Below are 23,723 nucleotides of genomic sequence, written 5' to 3' on the forward strand. Positions count from 1 at the left end.
TGGGAGAAAGCTAAGCGATGAAATCTCTGGGATTGGAAAAAAGTAAATTGGAGAGACAGGTACTTCTTTCACATAGGTGGATACAGGATAGTTAATAGTTCACGTGGAGATATTAATAAGGGACAAAAATAATAATGAGGGGTTCTGTACTTTCCTGCTGTGGGACTGAAAAAAAGGATTACTGACATTCCAAGGATGTCATCTTAGGTGCAAAAAGACAATAGACAGGCCCACTTAAGGTGAAGATTGACTTTATGGAGGATAAAGATGGATATGGCCCACCTTAGTCATTATTATTATTTTTTATATTGACTCCATCCTATGTGGTTATTTTCAGTCTCCTGACTTTGTCAGGTTTAATGTATGGCCCCTTTCCCGTCCTCAATCTTAAGAAAGAAAGATCTAGCGGTGGTCTTAGTCATATTTGTAAACCTTGGTGACTTCACTACCAGGTGCACTGGAACAGGTGACTCTGGGGAGAAACCCTAGCAGGGAGGCCGCCTGGAGCTCAGCTGTGCAGCGGCACTCGCGGTCCTCAGCTCCACTCTGACCCCTGGGGAGAAGGCGGAGCCGCCCGCCCAGCAAGTTGGGCTTCCGTACCCGGCTGGGGTAGTGGGAGGGACCGGCTGGTCAGTGCTTCTGAGAGGAGCAGGGCTCAGTGCAGGGGAGATGAACTCCGCACCTCTCTGTGGTGGGAATCGAGGTCTCGGTCCACTGCAGGCCAAGTCCCAGCTCTGCATTCTTCGGTCCAGACCTAGAAGTTGCCAGTTTTATAGACTCCCATAGACTGGGGCGGGGCGGGAGATAGAGTCCTGGGAGAACGGCCGTGAGAAGCCGGGAATCCCCTCCTGGGCCACCTAGGGACGCAAGCGAAAGCCAGGAGCCTAGTGTCCGGGGCCGGGGAGGCGTTCCGTAGGGAGTGGGGAAGACCAGACTGAGCCCGAGACTCATGTCTGTCCGGGAGGCAGCGCGACTTCTGAGGGTCCTGCGCCCTGGAACTCACCCTTGTCCCGGGACAGCACCGCGGCCTCCAGTCTCCGCCCCGCCACGAGTCCCTGCCCAGGATAAGTCCCAGTGCTGCTCCAGCCCGATGCCACAGGTACGCTGGTGACGGCGGGCGAGCTAGGAGGACTCGGGCTGCCACAGCAGGCTCTAGCTGCCACCCGCTGCCCCTCTCCTGGGCCGCGGACGCTTCACTACCTGTCTCAGGACCAGGCCGCCTTGAGCCTCCTACTGGGTCCTCTCGGCGCAGACATGCGGCCAGCTAAGCTAGGCGCCCGGCTGCCCGCGCTCCTCCTGCTCGCGCTGGCTTTGCACGGTTCCCAGGGGAGCCCCCGGGGTCGCAGAGGAGCACGCGTCGCGGACGAGGAGCCGAAGCCGTGGCTGTTCCTCCCAGTGGCCGGCGCCGGCAGGGCTTCTAGCGTCTCGCGGATCGCAGGTAAGTCCTCCTGCGTCCTAACCGGTCCTTTGCTCTGAGCCTGGGTCGTAAGGAATTCCTGCTAGGTCCGGGAAAGGCACTAGATTTGGGAAGCCTGTACTAAGCACAGTAGAGAACAGACCACCTCTGTAGCTATCTCACACCCTTCCCAGGTGTGAGAGGGCCTTTTAAGCAGGCTGGTAAAGCAACTGAAAGACTTGGGTTTCAAGCCTAGCCAGCGACGCACAGTGGACGGGTGATGTACCTATGAGAGGCTCCTTGTGGGTAAGATTTCTGCTGTTACATGCGCTCACGTGCTCCGGATGCTCCTTTGATTCCCCGTTCAAGCTGGCCACAGGGAAAGGGGGAGGACCGCGCTAATTTCAGCAGGCTGCCCTGGCCTGTGTTAACCCCAACCTTTTCCGGGTCAGTTGAGCAGGCCCCAAACGCTGACTGAGGCTCCCAATTCAGCTTAGGTTCCTGACTACTTAGATGCCCAAGAAGGAGTGGGAAGAAATAAGAGGGAGATAAAACGGTCAATAGAGAGAGCAAGGTGGAGCTCTGGACACTCAGGTTCTTGACTACTTAGATGCCCAAGGAGGGGTGGGGAAGAAATAAGAGGGAGATAAAACAGCCAATATAGAGCACCATGAGACACCCTGAGATAGAACAGCCCAGGGCACAAGGAGGTCAGAGGGGATTGAGAAGAGTGCAGGGTACGCAGAGCAGAAAAGAAGGCAGTGAAGAAAGCAGAGAGAAGCTACTCAAACCTGTCTTTGTTTAGAGTCTGAAAATGGAGGGCAAGTTGGAGCTGCCGGCCTAGGTTGGGAGCAGAGGCCCCGAGTCAGTGCCAAGAGGCTTGCTGAGAGGACACAGCCCGGGCTGCCTGGGGAAGCCCAGCAGGCCCCACCTCGCTGCCGCCTCAAAGTTCTTTTGCCTCATCACTTTTAAGAAAGCAAAGAGGGATGACTTAGTATAACTTTTCTTTCGTAAATAGTTATGAATAGCCCTTCATGAATAGTCATTCGCTCCACAAACTTTTATTGAGTGCCCATTACATGGCAGTAATCATGCAGAGGGCTGAGGCCACCCAGAGGCATCCAGGTGTCTTTGCTCTCTCAGTGTATCTCCTGGGTGTGGAAGGAGGGGGAGGCTGGCACACAGGTAAGTCTAAAGAGGAGGGCAGTGACAGGAGCTAAGCTGAGAGTAAGGTAATAAGGAGGGCCTGGGTAGCTGCGCTGGGTTGCTGAGCTCCCTTGTCTAGGACCTGTGCAGAACTTGAAATTATTGGTAACCCAAATATTTATCTCAGAGAATGAAATGTCACTTTAGAATGTAAAAGTGGGGGAAGTCTCAAACTACAGAAACATTTATGGGAACACATTAGTTCAGACCTGTTTCATTTAAATTTAACAGATCTTTTCTTTTTGGTTAAAAGACAGTGAAGATTTACTGAAGTGAGTTACAAGGAAAAAACAGAACATTTTGTTAAAAGTTAAAAGTGGTCACAGTCTGAAGTGCTAAAAACTATATAGCTGGACAGAAACTCATCTGTGGGTCCTCTTCAAAGTCCATTGCTTTCTATCGCTGTTTGTGATGGTCTCATCTTTTGATTACTGTACTTTGTTACTATGAGGAGAAAGGGTGGCTCAGTACATCTATATCTCAGTCTGGGTGTGGATCATGGACCAACAAGGGCGTGAGAATAGAAGCCTATCTGGATGTTCTCATGGGTCATATACAGGGGGTGTTGGTAGTGGTAGGGGCCATAGCTCATTCAGAAACATCTCCCAGGTTCTGGAGGCCAATAACTCTCATCCCTGCCAGATGCCGCTGGAATTCTGCCCCTTTCATTCTGTGACATAATAAGCACCACCACCCAGACCAAATATACATGCTCTGAACTGTGAAATATTTGCTGCATGTGCAATTATGCACTCTCTGTTTTCTCTAGGTTAGGCAACCTCCTTAAATACAGATGTGAAGCTCAAGATAGTGTGTGTGTGGGGATCATTCCAGATAGAGGGAGTGGTAAATGCAAAAGCCTGAGGTGAGAGGGTGACCAGTGAGGATGCCATTAAGACTGTGGGTGCAGGGGCAAGAGGACAGGTAAAGAGAGGATGTGAGTGTTAGGTACCCAGGAACACTCAGGATTCACCATCATGTCTCTCCTCATCTCCATAGCCTGCCTGTTGTCCATATTTATCCATCCATTCATTTAGCCATTCAGCACACATCTGAGGTCTCTTAGAGGAGTTTGGGAGTATGACATTAACTAATATTATTGACTCTTGCTCTGGAGGAGCTCAGTTTAGTTAACAAATCCTGCCTTGACTATCTCTAGAATCTGATCCTTTCTTTTTACTGTTCTTCATATCACCTTAGTTCAAGTCTTCATGACAGGGTTCCAATGACTTTCTAGATTGTCTCTGTCACTCCATGAGTGCCCCCTGCCCATCTATTTTATTAGGATAAGAATTAGGAAGTTTGTGTTTTCATAACCTATACTTCTTCTCTCCTCCCTTTGTCTCTGACCATCACACGAGCAGAATGGAGCAAAGAATCCTACTTAAAACTCTGTCAAAAGAAAAGGAGCACAGGAGTACCTGCCCACTGAAATAAAGACAAGATCAGATGTCTGAGAAATGGGCAGTAGTGAGAGTAGAGAATTTGGGACAGAAAAGGAATTAGTGTGAAATATGGGGAGATACAGGAGATTTTAATAAACATTTACATTACTCTGCAGAATTTCTAAAGTCAGATTTTTTTTTTTTTTTTAATATAACGCCTTACTGGCTTGGGGCTTAAGTGAGAATGTGAAGATGATTTTGGAGAGGTTATTCTGAACAATTTCAAAGGAATATTCTTAGTAAATAGTGCTGGCTTGTTCCTCCAAGAAGGTCTTCAGTGCCTTGTCTTGATTTTCAAAGAAAGTTCTAACTTCTCTTGAATTCAGGACATTCAAGTCTTCCTGTGGCCTGCCCATGTGCTCACAGGATGTCACTGTAAGTGCTCCTGTGCCACTCACAGGGGATGGGCCAGCCCCTTGCAGACACCATCTGCTCTGCCTCTGCTATTGTGCCTTCTCCTGGAATGTGCTTTTCTAATGTTTGCCCATTCTAATTCTATGTATCCTTCTAGGCCTTCTTCCTTCATGATGTCATTGTAGTTATTCTGTGTCAAAATATATATATATGATGTAAATTTACTTTGCAAATGTCCTTGGAACACAATCACTCTTCTCTGTGGGGCCTTCTTGGCATTATTTAAAGCAGCAGAGTTTGCCAAACTAAATGTGAAATGGATGATCAAAATTAGGAAGAAATACCCTGAAAAAAGAGGTCAGGCAACAAACCACAAAAGCTGAAGTCACTTTGTGTTGTTCATAGGACTGCCCACGTTAATGGAAGTTCTCATCACTTCTGCTTTGATAAACTGAACTACCAGTACTCCTGTACTCACCTGAAGAAACGGGCCCTGCTGGGGGGAACACCTAAAGGAACAGATCCAATAGATAACCTAAAAGTATTCTGATAAGACTTAAAAAACAACAACAACAACAACAACAAAACCATGTATACTGAATACTGTTGGGACTTGCACAATAGTGGAATTTTGTGTGTACAACCCAAATTCCTTTTATTGCAAGTCTGTTACTATTACATCTGCCAACTTGGTCAGTCCTACCTGGTGAGTAAAAATTTCTTCCATATGAATAATAAAAGTAATTTTCCCTATGTTGCATATCACCAAGAAGGCATTACAGATGGGTACTTTTTAAGTGGTTTATTTGCATAGTTACTTAAAGCTATTTGTTTTACTGAAAACTGTTAGTGTTGGATGAGGTCAAGATGGAAAGGTTATGTATGATATTTTGCTAAGTATATTTGGCAAGTGCTATCACCAGGAGAACACTTAGTATGAGGAGCCAGAGATAAGTTACATGAATGAATTTCTGCCCATTCATTGTGTCTCTGAGTAGTAATGGTTATTTCTTTCCAGGAGCTCATTCATCTAAACTGCTAAGTAGGGAAATTTTGTGCAGGAAGTTGACAGAATCACACATGATGGCTTCTCTTTCCCTGGGATGACAGTCCTAGGAGACTACTTTTCAATCAAGTATTGACTAGGACCTAAAAAATTATTCTTAAATGTTAACTTCTTTTCTTTTGGTCTTCACTTTTATTGCTAGAAATGAGCTCTAAAAGATTTGAAAATATATTTCTGAGATCTTTGTTGCTGTATAGGAGGACAGAAAAATGTGGCCAAGTGACTGGTGCAGAGTCCAGATAGTTCCCTCCTTATCTGCTAATGTAGAAAATATCACAGAAGTGGGAAGTAGCACATTCTGTAGTTTTAGCATTTGTTATAACTCTAATTCTGTATCTGTTGACATAAACTAACAGGAAATAGTAGCTAAAGTACATCTGGTTTGAAAATAGAATCATTTACATTTAATTTTATTAAAATACCATTAAAATATGATTTACTTGGATTTATTGTTAACCTTTTTGGTTAGATTATCTCATTCAGTGATTTCTTTCTCCTTTAACCTCACACCCTGTTTTTCTCCAACTATAGCACTTCTCATACTGTAATTCATATACCTTTGATATTATGTTATCATATTTGTCTGAAATGTAAGCCTCTTTAGGTTGAGCATTGAGGATTACTCAGTTTTTAATACCCTATAACCAACCAAAGTCACAGTACAAAGTTGATGTTTAGCAAGAATTTCTTTTCTATGGAACTGAAATTTTGAAAAGAAAATTTGAGTGTTTATTTTTTTTTAAATTTAACTTTAACAGTAAAAGAATTTGATGTTTTATTTGCCCTGAAGCCAAATTAGGCCTATCACTTTGTGATTTAATCTATGTTGTTCTGAGTCACAAGCTAATTTCTTGGTATTTATAACCTAGTTTAGACAATACAACATTTTCTACCCTTAATGCCTTCTAGAGCAATGGTCCCTAAAAGGCTCTTGTGGCCATATGTCTCAGAATCAATCATCAGGCAAGTTTCAGATGTAATTGTCCTACACCCTGGATATCCTAAATCTCTGAGTGCAACCATATATGTGCATCCTCTTTGAGGATTTGGGGACCACCAGAAAATTTTAATTGGGAAGGGAGGGAAGGGCACCAATGGTACATCAGAATCTTCTGGAAAGTTTCTTTGAGATAAAGACAGTTGCACAACCTTAGCCATGCTTCTATTTCGGTATGTCACTGCCTAGTCTCTCATCCCCATATACACTCACAGCTCTACAGCTACAGTTTCCAGTGTGTTTTGAAATATAATCTGCCAAAAAAAAAAAAAAAAAGCCTCCTTTGTTTATCAGTTTCAGGAACATGGCCATTAAGTCCCTTGTTAGAGAAGCACTATATAAGAACAATGAAGACCTGTGGTACAGGAAACTTTCTATAAACCAGTATTAGTCAGAACTTTTTCTTCTTCTTTCCCTCCCTCCCTGGAAGAAAAGGTTAGGCCAGAGCAAAGTAACAAGGGAAAAAAAGAAAGGTGAACTGGGGAGGGCAGAGTAATGGGGAGGGACCACTGCAGGTGACTCAGTCTGCAGCTCGTGGCTTAAGGAGTATGATTACAGTAAACAGCATGCTATTGTCAATGGAAAAATAAATATTGAGATAAATTTAGTAAAATGACATCATTCAATTTAACTGTTGTTCCTGAATAGTGTGTCCACTGTGAATATTTTGTACTTTTGTTAACATTTTTTTAAAAACTTAATATGTGAGCCTTCAACTTTGCTTAAATTCTACAGATGCATAACACTATTCACTTATTGTGCTACACGCCTACTTCACTCTGGGCAGACAATGTGTTTTCTGTGGATATAAGAGAAGTTATGTGAGCCAACTTTAAGCAAAGTGTCTTATACTTATTAAGTGGTTGTTTCTTGTGAGAGAACAAGAAAAAAACAACACTAATAATGTAAACTCTGAAAGGCCAATATTTTCAGCTTATGGATTTCTAAAAAGATTATCGATAGTGCTGGCCATTGGTTAGGGAGCATGCTGTGAGACAGAAAGCACTGGTTCTGGACTTGCTTGGGTCACAGAGTTTGGGCCCTGGGCAAGGTGCGTCTCTGAGTTTCAGGCGTCTCATCTATGTCACAGGAAACAGCGCATCATGGAGATTCTTGTCAAGATTAAACAGCGGACGCATGTAAAGTACCTGACAGGACTCCCTGTGTACAAGGCAGGAAAGGGTGTTGGATTCTTGCTTGTGGGCGTCAGTGCAATGGCAAATCTGTAAAGGTGAGTGTCATTATAACTGCCTCACAGTGTGGTTATATTTATAGGAGATTTTCTGTTTCCAGAAGACACGCCTGTTCCTAAGATGAGGAAAACAGCCTACATGTTGGGTTTGGAATATTATCCGTGTGTGTAACTCTTTCCTGTGACTATCTCCTATATTATATAATAGATTTAAAAGTGAAGTCTTGTTTGAAAAAGACAGGATTTAGAGTTTGAATTTTAAGTCAAAAGAATATAAATTAATTACTGCATTAAATATTTACTCATTACTACTGCATTAATTGATGAAGTGTTAATATAGTCACTCCTTGAAATATTCTTCATAGATCACAGTATAAAGAAAAGATACTTCAGAAGAAAGAAAAGAAACAAACACATAGGTTAGGTTATATGGAGGACAATGAGTAGTAAACTTACTCTCCATGTTCACAAATTAAATTTTGGTTCCATTATATTACTGTTTGTGACCTTTATCTATGCAATCTTGTAAACCTATTTACATTTCATTCTCAGGAAGAACCTTTTCTAGGAATGCTTTTTCTATGTTAATATCTAAATAAATATTTTTAAATTATTTTGGTAGAACTTTTAACATATAACTTTTAACACATTTCAGTAATGTTCGTGGTAAGGTATTTTGAAATTTAGTTGAAAAAAGCTGACATTAAGGAAAATAAATATACTGGAAAACTCTTGCATGCAAATAATTCCTTTGCTTTATCTAGGGAGGAAATATGTAGAGAAAGGTAGTTTAAAATTGTTATAGAAGATTACAAGGAAATGTATAAGCTTTCCTGTAACCATTTTTTTGCATTGCTGCCAGATGAAATAAAACAAATATGATTAGGTTACCATTTCTTTCAGTATCTACCACCACTCATGTTTTAAAATGTACTCAGGGTTTGTTTTAATCAGGTATGGCAAGACACGTAGACACAGAAATAACCATCATAAGGGAAGAAGTTTTACTCACAGTTCCCTAGAAACAAAATGTCAGTCAGGACCACATGAGGAAGCACAATGACATAATGAAACCAATTTATTATACTATGGGCTAATTTATACAAACAAGAGTTAAGTTCCTAGGCATCTTATCAACGTTACAATGAAACAATGTTATTTGAGGACCTGCTGTAATGACCACACTGTAGTCTTTTCCTCTTCAGAGATTTCTCTCCTTTTTTTTCTTGGTCTAGGGTGCTCTTACCATCTCTTCTTACCTCTACATCTCTTGCTTATCACTTCATGTGTCAACTTAAATATCACTTCTCTGTTTCAGTTAAATCAATCTGCTTTATGATGTTTATACCTTGAAATGAAAATATAAGTGTATTAAACATATGGTTTTCTTGGAAACCTATATTGAGCCCCAGTGAGGTACTGATCATTTCCATTTCAAAGGTAACAACCTACTTGAGGGGTCATGCTCTCAGCTTTCCATTTCTTGAACATTTGATAGGTGCCCTCTTTGCAAAGTACTGTTGTACACACTGCAGGTGATAACAGATGAACAAGACATTGTCCATTTCCTCATAAAGCTCACAACTGTGTGGTGCACAATTTACACTATCATGCTAATCAGAATATGATAATTGCCTTCCCAGAAGTTACAAAATGTGTTACGGGAGTGTAGAAGAGGGGTAATTTATTTAAAAAATGTATGCCTTATGAATCTGAGTGTTATCAGTGTGCTGTCTACAGAGTAAAACTATTTTGGAAGTAGAATTATGTATAGTCTTTGAACACCCTTTAGCCATAATACTTCTATTGCGCTTAGCTGCTGTGCTTTCAGAAAGGGCCAGCAGAGCTTCTTTGACAGTTAAAACGTGGAGTATTGATGCCATGCTTGGTTTTAGAGAGGTATGGGGGAAAGAACTCTGTTCAGGCTGGAATATACTTGATGGGAACACCAAAATATTTACCTAAAGAAATCCTTTCATCTTCACTTCTTAGTTTTGATTGTAAAGCAGAGGCATTCACTGTCAATGCTAGGGGAGCTCCGATTCAGGCACACTCTTGTCAACCCCTCACAATGTTGCCCTGGACTCACGCAGGGCTTCCAAGAGCAGGGAAGGGCTTTTATGCCCCTCATTAACTTCCAGGATATAAAGGAGTGTTAGAATTCCCATGTTTTCATTTTTCTACTGTCTTGTCTCAGTGAGGTCAGAAATTAATGTGGTGATTCCGACTCACTTATAGGGAGGTGACAAACATTCATTTCCCCATCATCTTTATATAATGTCTGACATGCACAGGGGTCAATCTGTAATAAGGACTTTATGAGTTTAAATGTATGACAGCTGAAAAACATTAAGGTAAGGCTTTATTAAAGTTTTAGTTTTCTTTTCCTCTAAAAGAGTTGCGTATGCTACCAAATTGTTTAATAAATTACACTTTCTGGATGGTGTATTTATAATGAATACAAAGTCTGAGATGTAGTTTGATTTATTTTCTTTTGTTTTAAGCACAAAGCATTTAAGTGGGAGAGTGTCATGACCTGAAGTACATTTCAATTCGTTTGCTCTTTCTGCTGAGGGGAGAATGGATTATAGGAAGGAGACCAATTAGAAGGGTGCTGCCCAAGTACAACCACAAAAGTGTGACAGCTTGGACTAGTTTTGTGTTAATGAGAGGAAACAAAAGTGTGTGGGTCTCAGGTAATTTTTGGAGGTGGGTTATACAAAATTAAGTAATGGATTGGATGTAGTACAGAGGGAAAGAGGAAGTCAAGCACATCTTCTTGATATTTGGCCTGAACAAGGGGTAAAGAATGATACCATTTATGAGACTGGGGAACATGGGGAGAAAGAAGTCTGGAGTTAGAGGGAAAATCAAACGTTCAGTTCTGGCTATGCACTCTTGCTAGGTTAAGGTTCCCTAACAGAGCAGTAGAGCCACAGTTCGCTCTCCAGAAGGTCTGGAGAGATGGTCGAGGCTGAAGAGACAGATTTGAAATCAGCTGCATACACAGCCATGAGTTCATGTGTTTAGTGCTTGTTATTATAGTCTATTTGTAAGGATATATATTTTTTATTATTAGTTTCAGTTGTACAAAACAATGTAATAGTTAGACATTTATACCCCGCACAAAGTGATAGCCTCCCTCCCCCAATCTACTACCTGTCTGACATTGCACACAGCTGTTACATTTCCACTGTCTCTATTCCTTATGACATACTCTACTTCCTGTGACTATATACATACATATATATATATATATATATATATATATATATATATATATATATATATATATAATTATAGTTGACATTCATTATTGTTCAGCTTCAGCTTCAGGTGTACAGTGCAGTGATCAGGCAACTACACCATCCATGAAGTGGTCTCCCTAATAAGACAAGTGTCCATCAGATACCCTACAAAATCTTTACAGCATTATTGATTATATTCCCCAAACTGTCTTTCGTATACCCGTAGCAATCTTGTGGTTACCGATTGTACTTTTTAATCCCCTCACCTTCTCCCTCATCCCCACCCCCCTCCCATCTAGCAATCCTCAGTTTTTCCTCTATGTCTCTGAGACTATTTCTGATTAGTTTGTTCATTTATTCTGTTCTTTAGATTCCACATATAAGTGAGATCATATGGTATTTGTCTTTCTTCATCTGACTTATTTCACTTAGCATAATGTTCTCTAGGTCCATCTATATCATTGCAAATGGTAATATTTCATTCTTCTTTATGGCCGAGTAATACTCCATTGTATAAATGTACCACAGTTTCTTAACCCAGTCATCTACTGATGGACATTTTGGTTGTTTCCATGTCTTGGCTATTGTCAATAATGCTGCAATAAACATATGGGTGCATAGATTTTTTTTGAATTACTGTTTTGGATTTCTCTGGACAGATACCTAGGAGTGGAATTGTCGGATCATAAGGTAGTTCCATTTACAGTTTTTTGAGATACCTCCATACTGTTTTCCATAGTGGCTGCACCAATCTGCAATCCAACCACCAGTGCACAAGGGATCCCTTTTCTTCACATCCTCACCAGCACTTGTTATTTGTTGATTTATTGATGATAGCCATTCTGACTGGGGTGAGGTGGTATCTCATTATGGTTTTTATTTGCGTTTCTCTAATGATTAGTGAGGTTGAGCATTTTTTAATGTCTGTTTGCCATTTGTATGGCCTCTTTAGAAAAATGTCTCTTCATGTCCTCTGCCCAGTTTTTAATTGGGTTGTATGGTTTTTTTTGGTGTTGAGTTGAATGAGTTTTTTTATAAATTTTGGATAGTAACCCCTTATCAGATATATCTTTGACAAATATTTTCTCCCATTCAGTAGGATGCTTTTTGTTTTATTGATGGTTTCCTTTACTGTGAAAAAACTTTTTAGTTTGACTTAATCCTATATGTTTATTTTTTCTTTTACTTCCTTTGCCCAAGGGGATAAATCAGTAAAAATCTTACTCTGGGTACTGTCTGTAAACTTTTTTCCTATATTTTCTTCTAGGAGTTCTATGGTTTCAGATCTTACATTTAAATCTTTAATCCAGTTTGAAATTATACTTATATATGGTGTAAAGAGGTAGTTCAGCTTCATTTTTTTTTTTTTTTGTGAATGTCTGTCCAGGTTTCCCAGCACCATTTATTGAATAGATTGTCTTTACCCCAATGTAAATTCTTGCTTCTATTGTCATAGATTAAATGACCATCTAGGTATGGATTTATTTCTGGGCTTTATTCTGTTCTATTGATCTATGTGTCTGTTTTTATGCCAGTATCATGCTGTTTTGATCACTATAGCCTTGTAGTATAATTTGATGTCAGGTATTGTGATACCTCCCACTTTGTTCTTAGTTCTCAAGATTGCCATGGCTATCTGGGGTCTTTTAAGGTTCCATATAAATTTTAGTATTATATGTTCTATTTCTGTGAAAAATTTCCTTGGTAGTTTAATAGGAATTGCGTTGAATCTGTATATTGCCTTAGGCAGTATGGACATTTTAACTATATTAATTCTTTCTATCCATGAGCATGGTATGTGTTTCCATCTATTTGTACCTTCTTTAATTTCTCTTTTCAGTGTCTTATAATTTTCTGAGTACAGGTCTTTTACTTCTTTGGTTATATTTATTCCTAAGTATTTTATAGTTTTTGAAGCAATTGTAAATGGGACTGTTTTCTTAATTTCTCTTTTTGATAGTTTATTATTGGTATATACAAATCAAATGATTTCTGAATATTAATTTTGTATCCTGCTACTGTACTAAATTCATTTATCAGCTCTAATAGTTTCTTGGTGGAGTCTTTAGGGTTCTCTATACATAGCATCATGTCATCTGCATATAATGACAATTTTACTTCCTCCTTACCAATTTGGATGCCTGTTATTTCTTTTTCTTATCTGATTGCTGTGGCTAGAAATTCCAGAACTATGTTGAATCAAAGTGGAGAAAGTGGGCAACCTTGCCTTGTTCTTTATCTTCAGGGGAATGGTTTTAGCTTTTCCCCATTGAGTATGATGTTAGCTGTGGGTTTATCATATATGACCTTTATAATGTTGAGATGTGGTCCCTCTATTCTTACTTTCTTAAGAGTTTTTATCATAAATGGATTTTGTCAAATGGTTTTTCTGCATCTATTGATATGATCATATGATTTTTATTTTTCATTTTGTTAATGTGGTGTATTACATTAATTGGTTTGCAGATATTGAACCAAGATTGCATACCAGGAATGAATCCCACTTGATCGTAGTGTATGATATTTTTAATGTATTGCTAAATTCTGTTTGCTAATATTTTGTTGAGGATTTTTGCATCTATGTTCATTAGGGATATCAGCCTGTAGTTTTCTTTTTTTTGTAATGTCTTCATCTGATTTTGGTATCAGGGTGATCGTGGCCTCTTAAAAAGTGTTTAGAAGGCTTTCCTCCTTCTGGATTTTTTGGAATAGTTTGAGGAGAATCGGTAATAATTCTTTTTTGAATGTTTGGTAAAATTCACCTATAGAGCCATCTGTTCCAGGGGTTTTGTTTGTTGGGAGCTTGTTGATTACTGATTCAATTTCACTGGTAGTAATCAGTCTATTCAGGTTTTCTGTTTCTTCTTGAGTTAGCCTTGGGAGGTTATATGCTTGTAGAAAATTATCCATTTCTTCCAGACTGTCTAATTTGTTGGTATATAGTTGCTCATAGTAATTTCTTAATTTTTTTTGTATTTCTGTGGTGTCTGTTGTCACTTCTCCTCTTTCATTTCTGATTTTATTAATTTGGGTCCTCTCTGTTTTTGGATGAGTCTGGCTAAAGGTTTGTTGATTTCATTTATCTTCTCAAAAAAACAGCTCTTGGTTTCATTGATCTTTTGTATTTTTTTTTTTTTTTTTTGGTCTCTATTTCATTTATTTCCTTTCTGATCTTTATTATCTCCTTCCTTGTACTCCTTTTGGGCTTATTTTGCTGTTCTTTTTCCAGATCCCTTGAGTGTAAGGATAAACTGTTGATTTGAGATTTTTCCTGATTTTTTAGGTAGGTCTGCAATGCTGTGAATTTCCCTCTTAGGACTGCTTTTGCTGCATCCTGTAGATTTTGGGTCATCGTGTTTTCATTTTCGTTTGTCTCAAGATATCTTTTGATTGCTTCCTTGATCTCATTTTTCACCTATTCATTATTGTGTAATATGTTATTCAGCCTCCATGTATTTGTGTGTCTTCCAGTTTTTTTCTTGTTATTGATTTCTAATTTCATAGCACTGTGGTCAGAGAAGACACTTGATATGATTTCAATTTTCTTAAATTTATCAAGACTTGGTTTGTGGCCTAACATGTGATCTATCTTGGAAAATGTTCCATGTGTGCTTGAGAATAATGTTTATTCTGCAGCTTTGGGGTGAAATGCTCTAAACATATCAATTAAATCTAACTGGTCCAATATGTCATTTAAGGTCTCTATTTCCATATTGATTTTCTGTCTGGAGGACCTGTCCTTTGTTGTCAGTGGTGTGTTGGAGTCCCCTACTATGATAGTGTTACTGTTGATCTCTGTCTTTATGTCAGTCAATATCTGTTTTATATATTTAGGTGCTCTTATGTTGTGTGCATAGATGTTTACTAGGGTTATGTCCTCTTGTTGGATCGATCCCTTTATTATTATGTAGTGTCCTTTTAATATATTTTTTATATTAAAAATATAAAAATTTTTAATATAAAATTTTTTTGTCTTTTAATGTATTCTTCATTTTTTAAAGTCTATTTTGTCAGATATAAGTATTGCTACTCCAGTTTTTTTCCCCTCATTTTCATTTGCATGAAATATCTTACGCCAACCTTTCACTTTCAGCCTGTGCGTGTCTTTTGATCTGAGGTGAGTCTCTTGTATACAGCATATACAAGAGTCTTGTTTTCTTATCCATGCAGCCACCCAATATCTTTTGATTGGAGCATTTAACCCATTTACACTTAAGTGATTATTGATAGGTACATAGTTATTGCCGTTTTGTTATTTGTATTTCTGGTCTTCATTAGTTAGACTGTTTTAACCTTTCTTCTGCTTACAGAAGCCCTTTTAACATTTCCTACAATGCTGGCTTGGTGGTAATGAATTCCTTTAGCTTATTCTTTTCTGGGAAGCTCTTTATCTCTCTTTCAATTTTAAATGATAGCCTTGCTGGATAAAGCAATCTAGTTTGTAGGCCTTTGTTTTTCATCACTTTGAATACCTCCTGCCACTCCCTTCTGGCATGCAAAGTTTCTGTAGAAAAGTCATCTTACAGTCTTACAGGAGTTCCCTTGTATGTAACCCACTGTCTTTCTCTTGCTGCTCTTAGGATTCTCTTGTTGTCTTTAACCTTTGCCATTTTAACTACAATGTGTCTTGGTATGGGCCTCTTTGGGTTCATCTTGCTTGGAACTCTCTGCTCTTCCTGGGCTTGTATGTCAATTTCCTTCACCAAGTTAGGGAAATTTTTGGTCATTATTACTTCAAATGTGTTCTCGATCTCTTGCTCCCTCTCTTCACCTTCTGGTATTCCTATGATGCATGTGTTGTTATGCTTGATGTTATCCCAGAGGTCTCTTAAACCATCGTCATTGTTTTTTATTATTTTCTCTTTTTGTTGTTCTGCTTGGGTGATCTCTGGTAATTTGTCTTCTAAATCGCTGATTCGATCCTCTGCCTCATCTTACCTGCTGATAATTCCTTCAAGTGTGTTCTTTATTTCAGTTATTGTATTCTTTAGTTCTAATTGGTTGTTCTTTATGATTTCTCTATCCTTCTTTATGTCATCACTAAACTCTTTAAACATTCTTATCTTCAGTGTTCTAAAGTCTGTCTCTGAAAGGTTGGTTACCACTAATTCATTTAGTTCCAATTCTGGAGGTTTCTTCTGTTCTTTTATTTGTGACATATTTCTTTGTTTCCTCATTCTGACTGACTCTCTGTGTTTGTTTTGATGGATTAGTTAAATCCCCTAGGGTTCTCAGTCTTTGCTGAGTGATCTTACATAGTGTGTGTCCTTTATATTTAAATTGCACTGCTTCCCTATTCTCCTGTGTGTGTGCTCCAGAGGCGACCTTTGTGTTGTGTGTATTCTCCTGTTAAAGTTGAGCTTTAATTGTTTTTGGCTTGTCAGTTGGTAGGATTGACTCCTAGGGTGACCAGTTGTGAGAATTGACTATGCCCACAGTGGATAAGCTGCTGTGTGAGGGTTGACCCCTCAGATGAGGCTAGGCCCTATGGGCTCCTGTGCCTGTAGAGAATTCCCTCTGGTAGTGTCACTTGTAGGTCAAACCTTGCAATATTCTGGTTTGGTCTGGAGTTGGCCTCTGGGTGTGTTGAATCTTGTACCTCGTGGGCTGGGCCCTGGTGTAGGGTGATTTCAGAAGAAAACAAATCAACAAGTACAACAACAACAATAATAAAGAAAAAAAAACAAATATAGTCACATGTAAAAACAACTGATAAGCAACACTCAACACAGACAAAAGTATCAAAAATACAAAAAAAAAAGAAACAAAAATACAAAAAAAGAAACAAAACTAAAGAAACAAACAAAAAATAGCAACCTCCCCCAAAAAGAAACTCAATGCAGAAAAATGGAAAGAGAGAGGAAAAGTAGGGCAATGAAAAGAAAAAAGAAAAGAAGAGAAACGGGAAAATGTGTATGTGTATATATAGGTATATATATGCTAAAATTATATATATATATATATATATATATATATATATATATATATATATGCTGAAAATGATAATACTACTAAAATAAGATAAAATAAAAAAAGCAGCACCAGTCTTGTCTTAAGCCCACCAAACTATCTCCAGGTTGTCCTCTGCTATACAAAGACTCCTCTGCGTCTTGTGGAGGCAGAACTGGCCACCTGGTGTCCAGAGTGACCCTGGCAATGCAGTTTTAGATGAGTGGGGCTATGGGGTGTGGTTGGTAGTTTTTACAAAGTCAGTGCAGTTTCTGCTCTCGCCTGCACAAACGCGTGCTTAGAGCACCACAGCCAGCCACTGGGAGGTGGGTTTATTCCCTGTGTGCCAGTCTCCTGGGCCTTAGGGCACTTCTTCCATCGGGGGTGTGTGGAAAGTGCATTTGCTGAGCTGCTGAAAGCCCAGAGCTGCCTCTGCCACCTGCTGCTGACCCCTGCATGTATCTCCTTAACTATAATTGCCCTGCCCTGAGCAGCCCAGAAAAGGTGGGGTCTGGGAAGACAGGTGCCTTCTGTCTCCTGGCCCAGCCAGGTTTTCCCCTAGGTCACAGCTGCAAACCTGCTTTTTCCAGATCCTGAGCTCTACAACTCCTCTGTAATCTGACACTACTCCTCAGTTCAGGAACCAGCTTGAGATTCTGGAAGGGTCGGGGTAGGATTGTTGTGGGAGAGTGGGGGGAGGGGTCCAGGTATGGAGTTTACTTTTTTTGACCTAGTGCCCAGTTTGAGATCTCAGTTGAGGTCACTGCTTCAAATGCTGTATATGCTGCTCTCTCTGCAGGAGAGATCAGCTGTGGGACACAGGGAAAGTCCAGAGCCTGGCTGCTGCAATCTCTGGTCTTCATCCTGGGGCACCGCAGTCGTGGATGCGGGCAGCAGTCTCCACACGACTCCCTTCCCTCTTCTCCTGCTCGCCCTGTTTGCCCACCTTTAAGTAATCTTCGTGGGAGTCTCTTAGCTGTTCTGTGGGATGAGCGGAGAATCTTTTAATGGGTTATAAATGTTCAATTTATTGTAAGTTCCAGAGGAGAACTCAAGAAGCCCACCTCACTGCCACCATTCCTATGACATTACTCTGTAAGGATATTTCTAATGGTGGAAACGTATTCAAGAAATTTGAAAGCTTTCTTTCTTTTCAGAAATATTCCCAAGAGATTTGAACTTAAAAGACAAATTCATAAAGCATTTCACAGGTAAGCATAACATTTATCAGTGATTTAATTAAATAAAAAGATTGTATGCAAATTATTGTTTGTATATTATATGCATATTGTTTGCATACTGTATGCAAGTTATTATATGCAAAATGCACGGGGGATAAGAAGATAAATATCCATAAGAAGCTCACAGTCCAGTTAGGGAGGTGGATAAATGCGATAAACTTGTATTAACTATAATGTAAACCAGATCTCGATAAGTAATAGAAGTGTAAACAAAGATTTAGGGATACACAGGAAGTGAATAGTTTTGGGAAACTACCAGGAAAGTCCTGCGGTGGACATGATATTTAAGTTGAGCTCTTGGGAATGAATAGGATTTTTCTGGAAGAGAGAGGCATTCTGGTCCAAAGGAATCCTTTGAACACATGGTGTGGTTTGGGGGCAGGACAGGTAGATGATAGGGATTCACTGTGGGGTAAGTTTAGGGAAGGGAGTGTGTGACCACTGGGCAAGAGTATGGTGGAAAGGTAGGTTGGAATCATATTGTGAAAAATCCCAAATGGTATGCTAAGGAACTTAGGCTGTGCTCCCCAGCCAATGGGAACAATGAGTTTTTTAATAGGGGAGAGTCACATTTTCATATGCCACATCATCAGTACAAATGAAAAACTCTCTTATGACACTGTTTTGTTCTTCATGTCAACTTTGTGAATCATTAGAAATCATCCTATGCCCCAAGTTCTAACAAATTATTAAATTATTTTGAACCACGCACTCCCCACCTTTGTTATTGCTGTCACCTCTGATTTCCTAGTCATCCCAGCTACCTTTCATTGTTTTATATCTCAAGCCTATAAACTGGGAGAGATATGGTTTTCTCACTTAACAAAAGCCAAGGGCCATGTTTGTTAATTAACTTCAGACCAATCAACCCACCTGAAGCATGTGGAAGTGTAAGGAACTTCCCAATATCGAGTGCTTCTAGGCAGTCAGTTAGTGGCATGAATGTGGGCTCTTCCACTTCTACCACTTCTAAAAGAGCAGACTCTAGATGTAGGGATGCGTTTAGGTGGGGACTACCTTGGATTTGTGGGGATAGATAAGGGAAATGTCATGGCTCTCTTCACTTTACAATAGTCCTTGACACTAACAAGACAGAAATTACTATAATTAGAAATGTCTCTGCATATAAACATTAATTCCTATTAAATAAAAATCTGGAGAACAGAAAGTAGAAACCAAGGATATTTATTTTTCATTCTTCATATCCACTTGGTTTGCTCTCCATATATATATATATATATATGTATATATGTATATGTATATGTATACATATATATGTATGTATATATATATATACATACATATATATGGATATATATATATGTATATATATATAGTCTAGAGCTCTTCCCTCTTAATTATTCTAAAGAGTTCTCCTGAAACTTAAGTTTCCGTTATGTGAGATGTTGAGAATGTTGGGTACATTTAGATTATTTTTCACAGGTTACAGCTCACAACCTCCCACAGAGTCTGGGTGAGGAGAAAAGCTCTCCAGCAAGTTCTTGTAAGGGCATTGAGGATGTAAAATTATATTATTTCCATCCATAAAGTGCTAGCAAATTTGTTTGGTAAACATGCCTATGTTTATCATAATCATTCTTTTCCTGTCCAATAGGGCCGGTCACATTTTCAGCTGAATATAGCAAACATTTCCACCAACTCTTACAATACCAGAGATTGTTCAATGCCAACTTGTAAGTAGCTTGGGCAATTTTAAAAATCTTTATCCAAGAATAAATGCATGTAATTTTAAACTTCAACTTTCAATGGGTAGGAAGTAATAGACTAAACATTGTATGAGATGCTATTTATAACATTGACAGTATTTAAATTAAGGTGTCTTGTTGACACTATATGGAACAAAATCACATTTTAATTGGGATTATATCCAAATCTGAAAATAGCCTGATTTCCTTAAGGACGAAAATGTTTGTCAGGATTTAAAACTTTATACAATGGAGTATTACGCAGCCATAAAGAAGAAAGAAATCTTACCATTTGCAACAACATGGATGGACCTAGAGAACATTATGTTAAGTGAAATAAGTCAGAAAGAGAAAGACAAATACCATATGATCTCACTTATATGTGGAATCTAAAGAAAAGAATAAGTGAATGAACTAATCAGAAACAGTTTTGGAAACATGGAGGAAAAACTGAGGGTTGCTAGATGGGCAGGGGGGTGGGGATAAGGGGAAGGTGAGAGGTTTTGGGAACGTACAGAGGGATAGTGGATGGGGGGAGGGGGGTTCACACAGTGTGAGGGATATAAATGATAAATGTCTAAGTTTTGCTTTGTCTTGTGCACCTGAAACTAATTAATAAAAAAAAAAAAAAAAATAAAATAAAATAAAATAAAATAAAATACATCTTAAAATGAAAAAAAAAAAAAAAAAAAAGGAGGACAAACATCTTGCTAGATTCTGGTTTTACCATTTCATTGTAGATTTGTAAGAACAACTGTAAAGCTATAATTATTACCCTTCCCTCCAATTAAAGATCCCACCAAAAAAAAAAAAAAAAAAAAAAAAAAAAAAAAAAAAACTTTTATCAGTTTTGAAATTCCTTGGCATAAATAAGTTGCTTTCTCATATAAATAAAAAAAGATGACTGTGAAGTGTAAGTCAACATTTCCTCATAAGTTATTTTAAAGTAAATATTTTTATATCACATCATTTATGCAATGAGTGATAGATTTTTCTGAATAATGGCTGCAAGTGTTTTAAAGGTTGCTCTAATGAATTCTTTTGGTCAGTTAAGTTACTGAAGTATTCCAAACACGATACTTAAATGCTATCATTTAAACTGTCCAAATCATGATTTGTGTGGTAAACCAGTGGCAGTTTTTAAATTCTTTTCTAAACCTAAACTTGCCTTTTAAAGAAAATCAATTTTAAGCATTTCTTGTTTCTTTTCAATAAGATTGTTCATGTTGAGGATTATTTAATTTTACTCAGGATGTTGAGTCAGAATTTTTATAATTTTTTCAAAAACAATTTGTGTTTAATGACTAGGGAAAATTAATCATGTTGGAATCAAGGCAAAATGATGAACTGGCAGCACAGCACAGTGGAGAAACTGCAGGTCTTGGGATCAAACTGCTTTCTAGCTATGAGATTCCTAACATTTTGAGGCTGTTTTCTTATCTGTAAAGTGAAGATAATAATACCTGATTGTGTTATTAGGAGAATTAATGAGAAAATCATGTTAAGCACTTGATATATTAGATGCCTATTAAATTACAACTATCATTGTGAATTAGTGATCATAATTGACATGATTTCCCCGTATTTGTAGTAATTGTATACATAATTTACCTTTAAATATTTTTTGCTAGATTACAAAAGATGTGTTAGATTGTTAACAAGATTAGCAGTGAGTCCACTGTGCTCACAAACCTAGAGGACCTACCCTGTGAGTATGCATTTATTTATTTTTCTTATTCTGTTAAATAGCTTAACTTTCTTAAGAAATTTTGAACAATTTAAAAAACCTGGAAGCTGGTTTTAGAAACAGTGACCTTAATCTGTGCATTTCTCACTTAATGTTAAAGCTTGGCCTAATTAAATGCACAGACTAGTTTATTGAATTAATTTTAAATGCCCTCAACACTGATTGAATTAAGTAAGATAAAGAGCATTTTGGCAGCCTTACCAATCCTGAGTGATTTTAAAAAACCTTTCAACATTTGGTGTTATTTTATTATTGTCCAGAAACTATATGCAGATAGATATTAGAAGAACAAAATTATTTAAAGGTCTACCTTTCCTTAACTGGCCAGAAGATATGATAAAAGTAGAACTGGGTCCTAAAATTTTGGTTTACACAGTATAGGTAAGGAGAAGACAGAAAGCATTGGAAAAGTAGAAGAAAAAGTAAAGGATCAAAAATATAATGAACATGTAATCATCATTCACGCTAGTATATACTTTGCCAGAGTGAAATGGTAAGTCAGAATTTTTCATTCTGGCTAAATTACCCTACGAGCCCTAGGGCAATAGCGTATTTCTATAGCCTAATTTAATCTAATGCAAATTGTAACATTTGTTTACAAAAATAGAATCTATACAAAAGACTTTAAAGAGACTCTTTTTTTTTTTTTTTTTTTTTTTTTTTTTTGCAAAGATCTTGTAATCAGTTGTTCTTTCCAGAGTAGTACAAAGTCAACATTTTAGAGGGTCAGCATTTCAGTACCATGGACAAATCCAGTTAAAGAAACTGGTTCCTCAGCTTGTGAGAGTGGAAATGAAAGTCATTGAGTACCGGTAGTCTAGAAGTACCCTTGATTGAATATCTCCATCTGGACAGTGTAACCTAATCTATCCCAAATAACTGCATGGGGATTTACTTAACCCATTTTAGGTTTGTTGTGACTGTTTCTGAGATACTCCTGATCTGTTGTTGTTGTTGCTATTCTTATTCTTATTTAAAAACCAATTATAAATTAATAATAATTGGCATTATTAATTCAGCTAAATTTATTTTTTTTCTCTTTTCTTAGATTGAGGAAATGATCTAGATCATTTCAGTGTTCAGTGGCAAGATACTTGAACCACTTCCTCTCAATCTGTCTATCTCAAATCTTTTGAATAATGTAAAACATGAATACATCATGTTTATTAAGCTATTGAAACGATCTAAATCAAGCCATATTTACCTCTTTCTTTGTTTTAATATATTTAAATTAAAAAAACATATTAACTGGAAAAGTTCTCAAAAATCAAGTACTGCATTATCATTTAAAATATTGCATCCAAACTTACATTCTCCTGGGAGTAGATCCATAGAAGACAGAGCTCACAAATATGCACCTTTGAAATTAGAGATTGGAGATTTAGTGACTTCCTCTGTGAAGTCATCTATGAAAGTATCTGTGTCTAATTATTTATTTAACAAAATATTACAATCACAGTATTACATAGTAATAAATTTTAAGAATCTTTTTGAGTTATTTAGGTGATGTCAAGTTCATTTGTTTTGACTTAATCTAGAAACATAAAATCTTAATGGGGAAGTCATCATTTAAAGTACTAAAACTACTGATTAACCCCTGTCCCTTTCCACACACATGAATCTACATTCTTAGTTTTAGACGACAAATTCAGAGTCCACAGATGTTTTTAAGCAAAATAAAATAAAATAAAATATAACTATATTAAATAAATATATAAAGTAGTAACAAACCAGGTCATAAATAACATTTTTCTCCCCCCACCCCCCACACACAGGTATTGCTTAAGAATGTAGATCTAATTTGAAGAAAAAAGTGCCTGGCATCATACTAAATGTAAAAAGAGATGAAACTTCTAATTTTATATTATTAAGTTGAGTAAAATAAGAGACTTCTCCAGAAATAGCTGATATGCCATTCTTACCATAGAATGGAGTCTTTCTTGGTTTATATTTGTGTATACAGTAATTTGAAAAATTTTAAAACAAAGTTTAATTCACATATTGCAAATAGAATATTAAAAATTGTTATTCTTTATTTTTGTTACATATTATTTTGTTATATGAATTAACATTTCATATATGTATGAATTATGTATTTAGTTATGTAAATTATGTCTGAGAGTGCCAATAAGAAATGATTTTTATGTGATTTTTAGTAATGTTTGTCAAATAATCG

General features: G+C 37.8%; 1 protein-coding gene across 1 annotated transcript; it reads left to right on the top strand.

Annotated features, from left to right (window-relative positions):
• The first annotated feature begins 607 nt into the window (after positions 1 to 607).
• Positions 608 to 22,166, top strand: ALKAL1 (ALK and LTK ligand 1). Its single transcript, XM_019712558.3, is given in 5 exon segments — positions 608 to 1,438; positions 18,011 to 18,064; positions 19,710 to 19,755; positions 19,757 to 19,788; positions 21,432 to 22,166. Coding segments are annotated over 5 exon segments (381 nt in total). The 5' UTR covers positions 608 to 1,254; the 3' UTR covers positions 21,497 to 22,166.
• Positions 22,167 to 23,723: the final 1,557 nt, after the last annotated feature.

This window comes from Rhinolophus sinicus, chromosome 7 (assembly GCF_057876585.1).
Source record: "Rhinolophus sinicus isolate RSI-liver-muscle chromosome 7, RSI-T2T, whole genome shotgun sequence".
Lineage (NCBI taxonomy): Eukaryota > Metazoa > Chordata > Mammalia > Chiroptera > Rhinolophidae > Rhinolophus > Rhinolophus sinicus.